This window comes from Nicotiana tabacum, chromosome 6 (genome assembly GCF_000715075.1).
Source record: "Nicotiana tabacum cultivar K326 chromosome 6, ASM71507v2, whole genome shotgun sequence".
Taxonomy (NCBI): domain Eukaryota; kingdom Viridiplantae; phylum Streptophyta; class Magnoliopsida; order Solanales; family Solanaceae; genus Nicotiana; species Nicotiana tabacum.
Genome location: NC_134085.1, coordinates 167,133,965 through 167,150,354, shown reverse-complemented (window position 1 = coordinate 167,150,354; position 16,390 = coordinate 167,133,965). Strand labels below are relative to the sequence as shown.

Below are 16,390 nucleotides of genomic sequence, written 5' to 3'. Positions count from 1 at the left end.
TATGAGCATTTACAGCTGCAATCACATTTTGAATGTCCAGACAGCGTAGCTGCTACTTTCTCCAAGAGAAAAAGGAGCTGATAGCCAATAGGGGAGCAATCAAATAGACTTAAAGAGTGTAAAATATAGATTAAAAAGACAAAGGTTGAAGATTTATAGGGTAAAATATAAAGGAAATTTTACCTCCTATAGCAAACTATTACACCATATTTATTATAAATCAAAATAATTTTAAAATATTATTACTTATAGCTATCTTTTCTATTTTATAGTAAAATAGGTACGGAGTATTTATTTTATATTCTGCCATTGAGGAGTGAAATATGCTAATTATGTTCTCTCTCCTTCTCTTCCTTCTCTCTCTATATTAGCGATATTCTGAATCCTCTCTCTTCTCCCTCAAATTTCTCTCTCTTCTCCATCTCGTCATTGTGATCGGCGTAAGAATCGTCGGCGTCCTCAGAATTGTCAGTGTCATCAGCGTGGTCGTCAAATCGTCATCAGCGTTAGAATCGTCGGCGTCATCATCCACTATTGACTCGTCCTCTTAGGCTAACAGATTTGGCCATGGCTAGGCCGGAGAAGATTTGAGGACCGGGTTTTTGTTCGTCTTCATTTTTAGTTTTAATACAATGTATACAATATTTTTCTTGGCCGGAAGCCATCTCCGGCGAACTTTCTTCTCTTCTTTGCTATTGAGTCACATACAATGATACAAATATATTGTATTCTGTACAAATACACTCAAATATATTATATTTTTGTATAAATATATTATTTTTATTTTTTAATACAGCCGAATATCCATGTTTTTGTGATCTTTTGTTGTTTGAATATAGTCAAATTGAATACGACGAATTGAATACAATGTATAATGGTGAATAATGAATATATGTATATAGTCGAATTGAATAGAACGGTATATACTATATATTTTAATTTTTTATTGTTTGAAAACAATTGTATTCAATATAGTAAAATTGAATACAATTCAATATTGCGCTTTCCGTGTTAAACACACGTAATTACCATTTTTAGGCGGATTACTTCACTATATTTATAAACACAGTCACACGAATACATGGAATACATAATTAAACAGTTGTAATCCCTGTTTTAAGCAAATTCCGCTACTATATTCATGAATACAATAACACGAATACAACAAATACAGTCACGTAACAACTAAATAGTAGCTATAGAAAGTAATTATGTATATTGTAGCTATAAGAAGTTAATAGCCACTAAACAATAGTGATTTCTGAAAATTCCTCTAAAATAAATATTTGTCCATCAAAAGTTTGAGAAATTTGGTTGAGTAACCTTGTGAGTGCTATAAGTATAGTTAAATGACTTTTCTGTTACAAACGAAAGAAAAATGACTCTACCGCATGAGCCGTGAACTTTTTCTATATCCCGATTTAGGGAATGTTTTTTTCTTTTAATATGTCTTATGCGGCTTAAACTTGAATTAGTTGGATTTCAAAACAAGTTGGAAGATATAAAAAAGAGCAAAACACTAAAGTGGCCATCGAGCGAAATTAATTACATTTGCTAGCAAAAAAATATATAAAAAAATATAAATTTTATCGGTTATTATTTTTTGAAATAGCTAAAGATATATACGCATTTCTCAACCAAAAAAAACCCGGTTCAAAAAGAATGAGAGCTTCGTATATGAAGCACCTTATTCCCAAAATTCTATCCTTTTCTTGTTATTTCACGCAATCCTCCTCCCTCGACCCAACTCACCCGCATTATGTAGAGAATTTTCCATAACAAACCTTCTGTTCAAAACAAGAAACCCACTTTTTACGTGTAGAATATATCCATTTTCCATATCATGCAAGCATGAAGATAAATCTTCAGAAACTGCCTCTAGCCATCAAGCCTTTCATCCTTTCCCTCTTTCTCTCTCTCTCCTTCTTAGCCTTCCTTTCTTTACAAACTCCACGTCACTCTCTCCAAAAACCCACCACCGCTAACCTCCCACCGGATCTCCGAATCCGACCCGGTTATTCTTCCTACGATGCATACATCGAGCGCCAGCTCAACAAGACCCTCAACCCCAAACTCCGACAAATCTGGACAACTCGGGATTGGGATCGCAAAGTCCGCGTCTTCTCCGAATTCTTCGAAAATTTAAAGCTTCGTGGTTTCTTATCTAATAATTCAAAAGCTCTTTGTGTTGGTGCACGGGTCGGGCAGGAAGTGGCGGCACTAAAACGGGTCGGAGTTAACGATTCAGTTGGCATTGATCTGGTACCTTATCATCCGTTAGTGATTAAAGGTGACTTTCATCATCAGCCGTTCGATGATGGGACTTTTGATTTAGAGTTTTCGAATGTGTTTGATCATGCGCTTTATCCATGGAAGTTCGTCGGCGAGATCGAACGGACGTTAAAGCCCGGCGGGATTTGCGTGTTACACGTGGCGTTATCTAGACGGGCTGATAAGTATTCGGCTAATGATTTGTACAGTGTGGAGCCACTTAAGGAATTGTACAAGAGGTCTGAGCTGGTTGAGGTAAGGCGCATTGATGGATTCGGGTTGGATACTGAGGTGGTTTTTAGGAAGAAGAAAAAGTAGAAAATGAAACCAATTCATTATTGTGAATCTTATCTGCGGTTTTTAATTTGCTTTTACATTACTTGTTAAATTCTTTTATTTATCTCTAATTTCCTTATAGGAGTATTTGATTGTTGAAAACATACAATGTAAAAAAATACTAGGAATTATATATCTATTTTATGTGAAATTATTTTCTTTTTAATTAGTGTGTCACATTTTTGTATTACGTTTATTTGGACAAAATATAAATTGGTGGGTCTTATATAAAATAGGCATGTTATATCTTCATCCTATTATATATACTAGCATTAGGGTATGCGCAAACCTATATCAATAAATATATAATTTTTTAAAAATTATATATATATTATTCAATAATGTGTTTTAGTTATTGAAAAAATATCAAAGAAAGAAAATGTAAGTTTCTAAATATAATGAATGTTAATCTCACTAAGCTAGCTCATTAAACAAAGAAATGCTACGCCACATAAGTCTTTATATATCTTATTATGATTTATGAGATAATATATATCTTATGAAAATTATAGTTATCTTTATTACCAAATACTATAAACAAATAACAAAAAAATACTTTAAAATAATTATTCAAAGATAATAAAATAAATTGAAGAATTTGAATCTCTGGGTCTTTTAGAAATTTGTGAGCGTAGAGATAGAACTATAGCTCCTAGAAACTCATAGATAAATAACAATATAAAGTATGAAATAGCTAATATTGAATTATAAAAAATGATGTAAAAATTGACTTTTCCGTTGCTTTATTAATTCAAAGACTTAATTATTTGTTGAGATTTTATGCTTTTTTGATAGTATAGAAGATATAAATTATTTTCAAATTATTCTCCTACTCGAGCATAATATTATTCTCTTTATCGATTTTATGTAATATTGAAAACTACATTTAATAATTAGAACAAATATTTAATTAGGTAATGTTAGAATTATAGGTTCCCTAATAAGAGGAATCAATGTAAACATATTTCTATGGAAATCACGTGAGTATACAAGGAAAAGAAACGTAATACTCTTAATTAATTCTCTTAAATAATATTTATTTTAAAGTCCTTAATATTGGGGTTTCTTATTTAATTCAATAAGGACAAATCTAATAATCAAATTTTAGTTTCTTTTAAAGTCCTAAATATTAAGATGATAATTAAATGACTATTTTGTCTAGTGTGAGCTCTATTTTAAAAGGATAGAAAAGACAAACAACATTTCGCTAAGGGCCTTCGTGCTTTTAATATAATATAGATAGATTAAATAAATTCTTTAATTTTAATTTATCTTTTAATTTATTTTAGTCCAAGCATTTCAAATGGAAACGGAAGAAAGAGTGAAAATTTTCTATTTGGTATGAGAATACTTAGGCCAAAGCGTGTTAGTGCATAGTTGGTTATAGTTGGAATAAGTAAAAGTTTAATATGGAAAAGTTTAGTTGATTTCAAATTCTTAAATATTTAGGATTCCTACATAATTTAAATAAGGAAATAGATTCAATAGTAAAGATTATAGTTGGTTTAAAAGTCCTAAATATTAGAAAAATAACTAAAAGACTTTTTTGTCTAATGTAAATTCTATTTTTAGAGGGTAAAAAAAGCGAACGACATTTCGCTAAGGGCCTTCGTGTTTTTAATATAGTATAGATAGAGAGAGTCAAACCTCTCTAGAACATATATTATACCGTCCAACCTCTCTATAACAGCCTCGTTTGTTCCGAAATTTTTTGGATGTTATAGCGAAGTGCTATTATGGAGAATATTATATTATAACATAACATGAAAATTGGTTTCGGAAAAGCTTGGCTTTTGTAGTGAAGTGTTGTTATATATAGAGAGGTCTGACCGCAAAATAACATGAAAATTGATTCCGAAAAAACTTGGGTTTTATAGGAAAGTGTTGTTATATAGGGATTTTGTTATAGAGAGGTTGTGATACAAAAAAAGATTTGCCGAGCATTGGTTTTGAGAGCGGCTAGAAATGGGGTGGCTTAGGGTTGCCTCTGAAATTACACATAAGACCTTTCATAAGAAGCACAATAAGCAACATCAAGGATAAATGAGTAATTCACCAAGCACACCTTGTAAAGTATGGTCACGTGCTTAGTGAGGAATGAGGTCAAATTGCTGAAAGGCACCACTATTGACGAAAGTAGCGCGAAATTACTTAACAGTACATATTTTTATGGGAGGGAATCTGTGAACCCATTTGACTAGGTACGAAGTTTAAGAAAAAAGAGAAGACTTTTGAACTTGTGGTGTAAAATGAAACACATATATTTTGTGTGGCTATAAATCATTGCATAAAGGTAAATTATTTCCAAATAGGAAAAAAGATCATTCTTTTTGGTACGGACTAAAAAGGAAATAAGTTCATATAAATTAAAACGAAGTATAATTTTTCCTTTTTCCGGAATTAAGCCATAGAAAAGCAGACTCAAAAAAGAAAATTATTAAATGAAACCATTAGTCCTAAAGAAGACAAAGGACAATACAATTTGCTCGCCTTTTAAATATGTTGAGGAGACATTGATATGTTCCACCAATTAACGACCTCCTCTTTTTGTGTAGTAGAAAAGTTAAATTCGTTAGGTCACGGATCGGGAATGAATAAAGTTCAAAAGGGACCACTACAATTATATAGTACATACTTTTATATAGAAATAGAGAGACAAGACAGAGATTCCATAGGAATAATGCCTTCAAAATATATTTTTTTTGAAAGAAGGAAAAAATAAAAACTAAGGACAACCCTACGGATGCACACAACACAACAAAAGACAAGAGTAAGTCAGTCATTGTTAGAAAATTAATTGATAATATTGACTAAGTATAATAAGAAAATAAAAATAACGTATCGAATAAAACTGTGTCGTGGCAAGCCATTGTGTTGAAAGCGATTTCGATCCGACTGGATGTAAATCGTTAAGACCGCTCGCTCCCCAAGGTTCCACAGTACTCCCAAACACGTGCACTCGTTGCTGAAAGTTCGGAATTTGCAAACAAAAGAATTGCCCAGAAAATAGAAAGAAGAATAGTTTTCTACAAAAATAGGAAGAAGAACAGTTTTTTTTAGAGGATGAGAGAATAAATATTTTGGTGGGTATTTACTTCACAAATGATGATGCTTATATAGGCAAATCATCTATATTTTCTTTCATTAGAAAAACGTAAGAAGTCAAATGGGAGTTAATGTTATGTAACATTAATCTTGTTTAATGACAAAATTATCATAAAAACATGAGTAACTTCAAACCCTCTAAAAAGCTAATATCTTTTCACAAACAAAATCATAAAAATTAAGAAACCGTCGTATGAATGAATGTGAACCATTTATGAGATAATAACTTTATTCTCTCATTCTGCATATACATACAAGAAATGTCACAAGAATTAATGGAGTGGTACCACAAATTAACCGTGGATCAAAAGTATTCTTTATTCTTTACATTATCAAAATAGACTGTATAACGCCTAAAGAGGAACAGTACCAACAGTCATCAACTTCCAACCTAAAAGTCGTTGGCAATTGGATTTAAATTAGGTGAACAAACAGTAAAAAAAATTAAAAATGCAGTTTAACTTGTTATGATGGTTTAGTTATCACTTTTACCATATTATCAATTAATGTTCATACCAAAAACTTACTTGTTAAATTAACTTTATAAATGACTTATTTTGTAAAATACTTTTCATTGTTTGTGCATAAAATTTAAGCGCTTGTCAATTAAATTGTATGTTATGCTATAGTTTGCCAATATCTATATGTGATAATTGAGAATCGTAATTCTTTACTTAGATCAATTCTTACCATAATGCTCTGGCTTTAATTTTAAAACTGAAATATAAAAAAAAAAATAAAAAAAAATTGCTTGAATTTCAATTAGATACATTTTTCTCGGTTCCAAGTACAACTCAAGTTTAAAGTTAGATGAGATAATTCAGTGATAGAAGTGTGCATTGGAAATTTGGACTGATGCACTTCCTTTGTAAAAGTTTAATGCAACAAAAATGAATTAATGGTTCTGATTTTTCTTTATAAATAAAGAGGAGAGGACCACGTAAATCACAACAGCACCTAAATTTAAAAAATAGCAGGAACTGTAAGCTTAGATAAAGTTCCTAATTTAATGTACAATAAAGAATATATATGGAAGAAAGCTTTACTCAACAGGAAAAGTTTTGTTAGAAGTCTTTGCTCTTTAATCCATGCTAATTGCTATGATGATTTTGCAATTTTCACAACCACAAACAAATAGGCAAAGTAAGTATACATTTCGTAGAAAGATGGAAAATTTTGGTCTTTAAAATACAGTCTGTTCTGTTTAGCTTCATACACTTGGCCCATAAAAAAGTTTCAAACTTGAAAACCCCATCATCCCAATAGGGTATGGGCTGACATAATCGAGAATGAGCGAAAGCATAAGTAGCATCTTTTAGGACCCGTATTTAAGGAATAGTCAAAATTAATGAAATTTTAAAGTTTAATCGCCTCAAAATCAACTTCGAGTATGAAATTAAAAATCCCGAGCCTACAAGTCCTACAATCAGCAGCATCTTCAGAAGGTTTAGAACAAGCTCATAGCTCTCATTTGCGTAAAAATTGCATGGGATAGCCACTTTATAAAGTGGTATTTACTTTTTATCCAATATTTTTAATACTAAGCAAAAGTAACCACTCGTCTATTAAAATTAATATGAAAAGACAGTGTTGCCCTTTCTTCTATCTTTTTCTGTCCATGTTCTCTTCCTTGCCAATCTCTCCGTCTCCCTTTTCTTCGGCGAAATCTTTCTGCTCTATGCTAAAAGCCCTAATTTTTATTTATTACTTATGAGCTACGCACATGAACCTTTAAAAGTTACACATCGTCCATCAAAAAGTGCAGTTCTTATAAACTTATTTCATGAAAATATTGATTAGTGATAAGTTGACACCCTAAAGAATACATAACAGTCTTAAAGCAAGAGGGAAAAATTGAAAATACAGGATTTGTCATTTGTTTCAATTTTATACTTCAAAAAATAAGGACATGTAGTCCTGAACTTAGAGTTACAAGTTCAAAACTTAAGGACATGTAGTCCTGAACTTAGAGTTACAAGTTCAAAACTTAAGGACAGGTAGTCCTAAACTTAAAGTTACAAACTCAAAAACTAAGGACATGTATTCCTTAACTTAGACTTACAAGCTCATAAATTAAGGACAGCTAGTCCTGAACTTACAGTAACAAGCCCATAAGTTAAGGACACATGGTCCTCAACATAGAGTTGGAAGTTCAAAAATTAAGGACACTTAGTCCTTAACTTAGAGTTACAAACACAAAAATTAAGGACATGTAGTCCTGAACATCGAGTTCCAAATTCAAAAGTTAAGGACATGTAGTCCTGAATTTAGAGTTACAAGTTCAAAAGTTAATAACAGGTAGTCCTGAACTTGGAGTTCCAAGTTCAAAAGTTAAGGACATGTAGTCCTGAATTTAGAGTTACAAGTTCAAAAGTTAATGACAGGTAGTCCTAAACATAGAGTTATAAGCTCAATAACTAAGGACAGGTAGTCCTTAACTTACAAGCTCATAAATTAAGGACAGCTAGTCCTGAACTTATAGTAACAAGCCCATAAGTTAAGGACACTTGGTCCTAAACTTAGAGTTGGAAGTTCAAAAATTAAGGACATTTGGTCCTCAACTTAGAGTTACAAGCACAGAAATTAAGGACAGGTGGTCCTGAATTTTGAGTTCTAAGTTCAAAAGTTAAGGACATGTAGTCCTGAACTTAGAGTTACAGGTTCAAAAGTTAAGGACAAGTAGTGATAGGTTTTAAATGTCTTTGCCTTATGTTTTGACGATCTAACAAACTTACTGTCAAGGACCAGATAGGAAACCTGACACACTTAGACTATACTGCAAGATTAACGGATTCCAGCTAAATGTGAACTGCTATAGCTTCAGGAGATAGAAACCAAACAAGGACCTGATACCCTTGTGGTTCCCTCATAGCAGTACAAAGTCAATTGGACACAGCTGGAAGCGACGTGATCGCCTGCACTGTTTCTGCCCGCACTGCACTGCTTCCAGTGCCCACTTATTCCTTAACTAACTAAAGTGCTTACATTATTTCAAGTGATGTCATCAAGGTGTATCAACAATAAGTTTATATCAAAACATCACTTGAATATTTTTGTTTCTCATTCAAGTCTTTTGCAAAATAGAGAAATTAATTCTCACGAGCTTGTAGAACAAAGTTGAACGCTACTACGGACCAATTCCTAAAGTTAGTATTTTGTTGTCCTTAGTTGAGTTGTAACTTTGTAATTGTTCTTATTGTATCTCTTAAACTACTTACCCAGAAGCGTTGATTAGGAAACCTCTTGTAAAATTCGTAAACTCTTTGAGTTTATGTTGTGACTAGGTTTAGTCATAAGTTAAAGTCTTTGTAACTAGAGAGTGAAAAAGTGGCTTGTGGTGAGAGTATCACAAGTTAGTCAATATTTTTGTAACTAGAGAGTGACAAAGTGGCTTGTGGTAAGAGTACCACAAGTTAGTTGAGTTGAATCCTTTGTAATAGATTTATTACAAAGTGGGTAGTAATAGGTGTTTACAAGTTAGTGAAGCTGAAAGCCTGCAGGTGTAGGTCGTGGTTTTTGTCCCATTGAGTTGGAATTTTTCCACGTAAAAATCCTGTGTCTCATTTACTTACAGTTTTACTAGCATTCTCAGCATAACCTCGTAGAGGACCAGGTACTTTACTGTTTGGTAGACTCATACAAACTAACAATTAGTATCAGAGCAGGTTCCTCCTATCATGCTAACACCTAGGAATGATCTTCATGACTGCTCCACCAAATTTTGAAAAAGGTCAATCTACATACTGACCATCCAGGTTCAATGGACAATACTATGGGTGGTCGAAAACAAGAATGCATGATTTTATCATGGTTGAGGATTCTGAGTTATGAGATGTCATATGTGATGGTCCTTATGTTCCAACAAAGGTACTGGAAGAACTTCCATTTTCAATATCAAAAACTAGTAAAGAATACACTGACACATACATGAAGGATATGGAGAAGAATTTTCGTGCCAAGAAGATTCTGGTATGTGGAATAGGACCCGAAGAATATAATAGAATCTCCGCTTGTGACAATGCTAAGGAGATATGAGACGCTTTGCAAACAGCTCATGAGGGAACCACCCAAGTAAAACAGTCTAAGATCGATATGCTCACTACCGAGTATGAAGTCTTCAGGATGAAGAACGATGAATGTATTCAAGATATGCACACAAGATTCACTTCCATTATAAATGAGTTACACTCACTTGGTGAAACCATTCCTAGAAACAAACTAGTGAGGAAAATCCTTAGTATTCTGCCTAGCCCTTGGAAAAGCAAGGTGAATGTTATTACTGAATCAAGGGACTTGCAGGAGCTGACCATAGAAGAACTGGTTGGAAATCTGAAGACCTACGAGATAAAGAGGAAGATAGACAGTGAAAGAAGAGAACCAAAGAATTAAAAGAACCTGGTACTCAAAGCTGATAGCAATGACCCAAGTGAAGAAGACAGTGACATGGCTTACTTAACCAAAAGGTTTTAGAAGATGGTCAGAAGAAATGGAGAAATGTTAAAAAGGTGTAGCTCTAACAAACCAAAAAACTATGATCTATGTCATAAGTGTGGAAATCCTGGACACTTCATCAAAGACTGTCCTCTATTGAAGCAAGAATTCTCCAAGAACAACCCTAAAAAAGCAACTAAGAGGAACCCGGTTCCTTTCAAGGACTTCAAAAAAAAGAGATCTGCTGACAATGTCGTGAAACAGGCTCTTGCAGCATGAGGAGATTCCTCTAGTGAGTCTGAAGATGAAACTGGTGCTGGTAATAGTTCCATAATGGCAGTTGAAGGCGAGGAAAATGAATATGACTCAACTTTTGCTTTGATGGCCCAATCAGATGATGATGAAGACTATGACAATAAAGAGGTAACTTTTAGGGATGTTCAGAGAAATCTGAAATCCTACTCTCCTAAGAAACTCATGTCTTTAGCTAGTGTATTGATTGATGATTATCATAGTCTTGTGGAGGATATGGATTCCTTGACCTTCGAACTAGGAGAAGCTGAACAAACTAGAGATGACTTAGTGATTGTAGTTATTGACCATAATGAAACCATTGAAAACTTCAAAGAAGAAAGAAATGATTTTTTGGCAGTAATTGCAGACCTAAGGAAAACAATATAGAGACCAGGGACAAAGTCAAAACCTGGAAATTCTGGAAAAGGAAAAGAGATAGCCAGTGAGGAACACATTAGGCTTGAAAATGAGTTAAAAGCTGTGAGAACTAGGATGTGTGTTGAAACTGAGAAAAACAAGCACCTCCAAACTGATCTGGAAAGAGTAAAAAATGATCTTGAAAAGTTCCTAAAGTGGACTTTGGTCCTCATAAGCTATCACTTCAATGTACACTAATAATAGTAGAAACAAGCAGGGAATAGGGTTCCAAAGGGAGAAAACTCCTTACAACCCTCACAGCAAGTACGTCACTATTTTTGATAACTGGCTTTGTACCCACTGTGGGAACAATGGGCACTTCAAAGAAAATTGCCAAGTCAGGGTTCAATCTGTTCAGAAAAACAAAGTGTTTGCTGAAAAAGTGACTACAAAAGAGGGACCAGGTTCCACTCACAAAAAACGCACATTACCTGAATGGACTAAAAGAGCTCTTATTCATCCTCTTGCCTACTACAAGGGACCCAAACTTGCTTGGGTTCTTAAAGCTAACTGTTGATCTTCTTGTGCAGGGAACAGTGAAAGGAAGCGATCAACTCTGGTTAATGGATAGTGGGTGTTCAAAGCACATGACTGGGAACAACATGGACTTTCTTTCACTAAAAGCCCTGCAAGTAGGGAGTGTATCCTTTGGCAATGGAAAAAAAGGGGTACATTCTTGGAGTTGGAAAAGTCGAGAAGTCACTCACTCATTCTATTGAAAATATGTACTATGTCAATGGACTTAAGTACAATCTCTTGAGTGTCTTTCAAATCTATAGTAAAGGAAACAAGGTGGAATTCTTGTCCAAAATATGTACAGTTACTGATCTGGTAACTGGTGAAGTGTTACTTGTGGCCAAGAGATACAAGAACATCTATGTTGCTGATTTCGAGTCCTTACAAAGTAGTGATCTGAGTTGTCTGAAAGCTGTTGATGATGATACTGAATTGTGGCACAGAAGACTGGGGCACGCAAGCTTTTCTCTTCTGAAAAAACTAATTCAGAAGGACCTGGTCCATGGTCTGTCCATGTCAAAGTTCAAGGTGCAAAAAATTTGTGATTCCTGTGCTAGAGGAAAATATGTGAAGTCCTCTTTTAAGTTTAAAAAGGATGTGAGCACCTCAAAGCCACTAAAACTTTTGCATATGGACCTATGTGGTCCTATAAGAGTGCAAAGCAGAAGAGGAAAACGATACATTTTTGTGATAGTGGATGACTACTCCAGATTCACATGGACTGTGTTTCTTAAAACTAAATATGAAACCATTGAGGTGTTTGTGGCCTTTGTGAAGAAAATCCAAGTGAAGATGGAGTCTAAAGTCGCATGCATTAGGTTAGATCATGGAACAGAATTTGACAATGCCAAAATTGATGAGTTCTGCAATGAAAATGGCATCACCCACAACTTCTCAGCTCCCAGAACTCCCCAGTAAAATGAAGTAGTGGAAAGGAAGAACAGAACTCTGGAAGAGATGGCAAGAACAATGCTAATCGACAATGGAATTGTAAAGAACTTCTGGGTTGAAGTAGTCAACACTGCCTGCTACTTGATGAACAGGTGCATGATCAGATCCCTCCTGAACAAAACCCCATATGAGTTGCTAAATGGAAGGAAATCGAAGCTGACTCACCTAAGAACATTTGGGTGCAAATGCTATGTTCTCAATAATGGAAAGGATCAGCTTGGTAAATTCAATGCCAAGAGTGATGAAGGAATATTTCTGGGCTACTCTTCTCAAAGCAAAACATATAAGATATAGAATAAGCGGACTCAATGTGTTGAGGAAAGTGTTCATGTTATTTTTGATGAGTCTTATACATCATGTGAGAAAAGTGCTGAAGAAGATCAAGATGGAGAAGCCTTACTAATCCATGGTAAAGTCATTAACATGACAAATGGAAAGGCAGACATGATGAGCCAAGTAAAATAGTTGAGTGAAGACAATACTGTCTCATCTTTAATGGAACCAGGTACCTCAATTACAACCACTGAAGCTGAAGAAAGAGTGGTTGATGCAATTTAAGGTACTCCACTAGCACATGAGAGAAGAACACAGGAAAACCAGTCAAATGTACCCACATTCTCTCTAAATGAACCTCAGACATCTAACTTGAGACGCAAAAGCTCTCATTCTCTTGACAACATAATTACCCCTCTAGATTCCGGAGTACAAACCAGGTCAAAATCCAGAAATCCACTTGCCTTCTCAGCCTTTCTCTCCCAAATAGAACCCAAGAATATCAAAGAAGCCTTGAAAGATGCAGATTGGATTACAGTCATGCAAGACGAGTTACATCAGTTTGAATGAACAATGTCTGGCACCTGACACCTAGACCCTCAAATCGAACCATTATAGGAACCAGGTGGGTATTCAGGAACAAGCTTGATGAACATGGGAATACCACAAGGAACAAGGCCAGGATAGTGGTTCAAGGCTACAATTAGGAGGAAGGGATTGACTATGATGAAACATTTGGCTCGGTCACTCGCATGGAAGCTATTAGAATTCTAATCGCTTTTGCATCTCATATGGAATTCACCTTGTTCCAAATGGATGTCAAAAGTGCATTTCTGAATGGACTTCTTAAGGAAGAAGTCTATGTGAAGGAATCTCCAGGGTTTGAATGTCATGAACACCCTGAATATGTGTTTAAACTGGACAAAGCATTGTATGGGCTGAAGCAGGCTCCTCGAGCTTGGTATGAAAGGCTGTCAAAGTTCCTTTTAGAAAATAGCTTTAAAAGAGGAAAAATTGACAACACCATGTTCCTAAAGAAACGGGGAAGGAACCTGCTCATTGTTCATGTTTATGTTTATGATATCATTTTTGGGGCAACATCTGATTCTATGTGTGAAGAATTTATAAAACTCATGGGAAGTGAGTTTGAAATAAGTATGATGGGGGATCTGAACTTCTTCTTGGGTCTTCAAGTAAAACAGTCCCCAAAGGGTACATTCATTTGTAAAAAAAAATACATCAGGGAGCTCTTGAAGAGGTTTGACATGGAAGCATCGAAGGTGATAGACACTCTCATTGCTACGGCCACTCGACTGGACATGGATGAAATTGGGCCTCCTGTGAATCAAACCATGTATAAAGGCATTATTGGGTCTCTTCTCTATCTTACTACCAGTAGACATGATATTGTCTTCAGTGTAGGGACATGTGCAAGATTTCAATCAAATCCCAAGGAATCTCATTTGAAGGCAGCCAAAAGAATTCTGAGATATCTTAAAGGAACAAGGACCTGGTCCTTTATTATCCCTCATGTGACAGTTTTAATCTCATTAGATATGTTGATGCAGACTATGCAGGTTATCTTGTGGACAATAAAAGCACTTCTGGAATGGCTCACTTCCTAGGTTCATGTCTCATCTTTTAGGGTACAAGGAAGCAAAACTCAGTGTCTATTTCAACAGGTGAAGCAAAATATGTGGCCGCAGCATCCTGCTGTGCACAACTTTTATGGATTAAGTAGCAATCTGATGACTTTTGGGTACTCACTAAGAGTGTGCCCCTTCTATGCGATAACACCAGTGCACTCAACATGGCCGAGAATCCAGTTCAACACAAAAGGACCAAGCATATTGATGTAAGGCATCACTTTCGGAAGGACAATGTGGAAAAAGGGTTGATATGTATTAAGTTCTGTAGCACAAAAGACCAAAGTGCAGACATCTTCACCAAGGCATTAAGTAGGGAACACTTTGAAAGAAATAGAGTGAAGTTGAGGCTTTTAAAGCCCAATTGAGAACCTGATTCCTTATTATCTGGCTATAAAAATCACCTCCAAGAAAAATTGGCTAAAAGTGTTTTCTGGCCACGTCTAACTCACTTCAATACCGTTGTAGGTAAATACGCATGATGAGTATAGAAGTTGTAGATGCAGTGCAAGGATGATAAACGTGGATTAATATTTTCAAATAACAGGTCAAGAACCTGGTTCTTGCACAAAAGGTTAGTAGTTCTGCGCATTCTTTAATACACGTCTTAAAAAGGTACAAAACACAATTGCCATGTCATCCAACTTTCAGATCCTACTGTCACGTCTCTTCACTTCAAATCGTTCCATCTCCCTCTGAAACATTGCACTTCTCCATGCCCAACCGCCGTTTCAAAACCGGTCCCTATCTCTCTCTCTCTCTCTTCATAATTATCCATTCTTAATAAAAATCCCCCTCTGTTCTCCACAAACCATAAAGTCCTCCATTAGAACTTCCCAAAGCACCTTCACTCTATATTTCCAATGGCTGAGACAAACTCCGACCTCCCTGCCTCTGTCATACCTACTACTGAAAAACCTATGGAGTCCTCCGCCCCTACTAAGCCTTCTTTAACCACTCCTACTCTTCCTACTAAAATCACTCCTCGCCCAGATTCCCCGTCTTTCTCCATTTTAGAAACCCCTAAAATTGTTGGTATGTCCTCTCTATCTTCTGAGGTTCCCACTAATCAAAGAAAAAGTGGAGAATAAGGTCAAAACCCTAAAGTCACAGAGGGTTCCGCCATTATTGCTACAGATTTAGTGGTGGCAGTAGTGCCGATTGAGGACGAAAATGTTGTAACCGTCTTTGTGGTGTCTGATGATGGTGTACTACATGAGATTATCTTCAGAAAAATAAGGTACAGAGTATAGGGGATGAAGGGGCCATTGTAACTGGGCCCTCACATGAGGAACCTGACCCCTTTCCGGAGGACCCAGGTCAGGGTTCTCATTCCCAGGACAGTTTTGCTCCTGCATTCACTTTTGTGCCTTTGGACATACAGGCACCTGAGATGAGTTCTAGTGATGAGGAGGATTGAGACAACCTAGCCCTTGATGCGTTCATAGTCAAGCAAAGGGTGGTATCCACTCCTGAGTCTTCCACCAGGCGACCCACTACCAGGTTGCAAGCTAAGGTGGCCTATGACTCTGCCCTTCAAAAGAGCAGAAAAAGTAGTAAGAAGTATAGGAGGAGGTTGGTGAAAGATAATGTGCCCGTATGTGTTAAAGCAGTCCATGTGGTGGATGGAAGTGGAAGAGGAAACACCAGAGGAACCTGGTTCATTGGTGAGAAGGTCCCAGAAGAAGAAGCAGACTGCTTCAGTAAAAAGAGTTTTAACCCCTAGTTCCAAGTTGAAGGATATTGTGAGTGAGTTCTCAATGTCTGACGAGGATGTGTTAGTCAAAACTAAGGGAAAAGAGAAATCAAGTGGAGGGAAGTCCAGCAAACGAAAGTCTGAAATTGTTCAGGAACCTGGTTCTGTAAAGAGGATGAGAAGTGAAGTCAGCCTTGGTTCAGAACGCCTGAGGCACCAAAAAGTTCTGACGGGTCGTACGTTTGACCCAGCAATCTCTGAGATAGCTGGTATGCGTCAAATTCTTGAAATGGTTGAGTTTCAACGATGGACGCATCTATTCCAAATAGATGCACCTAAAGCATATGAGGATGAAATACAAAGCTTCTTTTCTAGCCTATTTCCCGTTGAGACGGACTACATCTGTGTTGTGGTGAATGGAGTAGATATCGTGTTCGGTGTAAAGTTGCTTGGA

The 16,390-nt window shown here is 35.8% G+C and overlaps 1 protein-coding gene across 1 annotated transcript; it reads left to right on the top strand.

Annotated features, from left to right (window-relative positions):
* Positions 1-1,686: 1,686 nt before the first annotated feature.
* LOC107794820 (uncharacterized) lies at positions 1,687-2,776 on the top strand. The gene has a single exon (XM_016617352.2). It carries the CDS (start codon positions 1,852-1,854, stop codon positions 2,587-2,589), a length of 738 nt encoding a protein of 245 aa, XP_016472838.1. The 5' UTR covers positions 1,687-1,851; the 3' UTR covers positions 2,590-2,776.
* Positions 2,777-16,390: the final 13,614 nt, after the last annotated feature.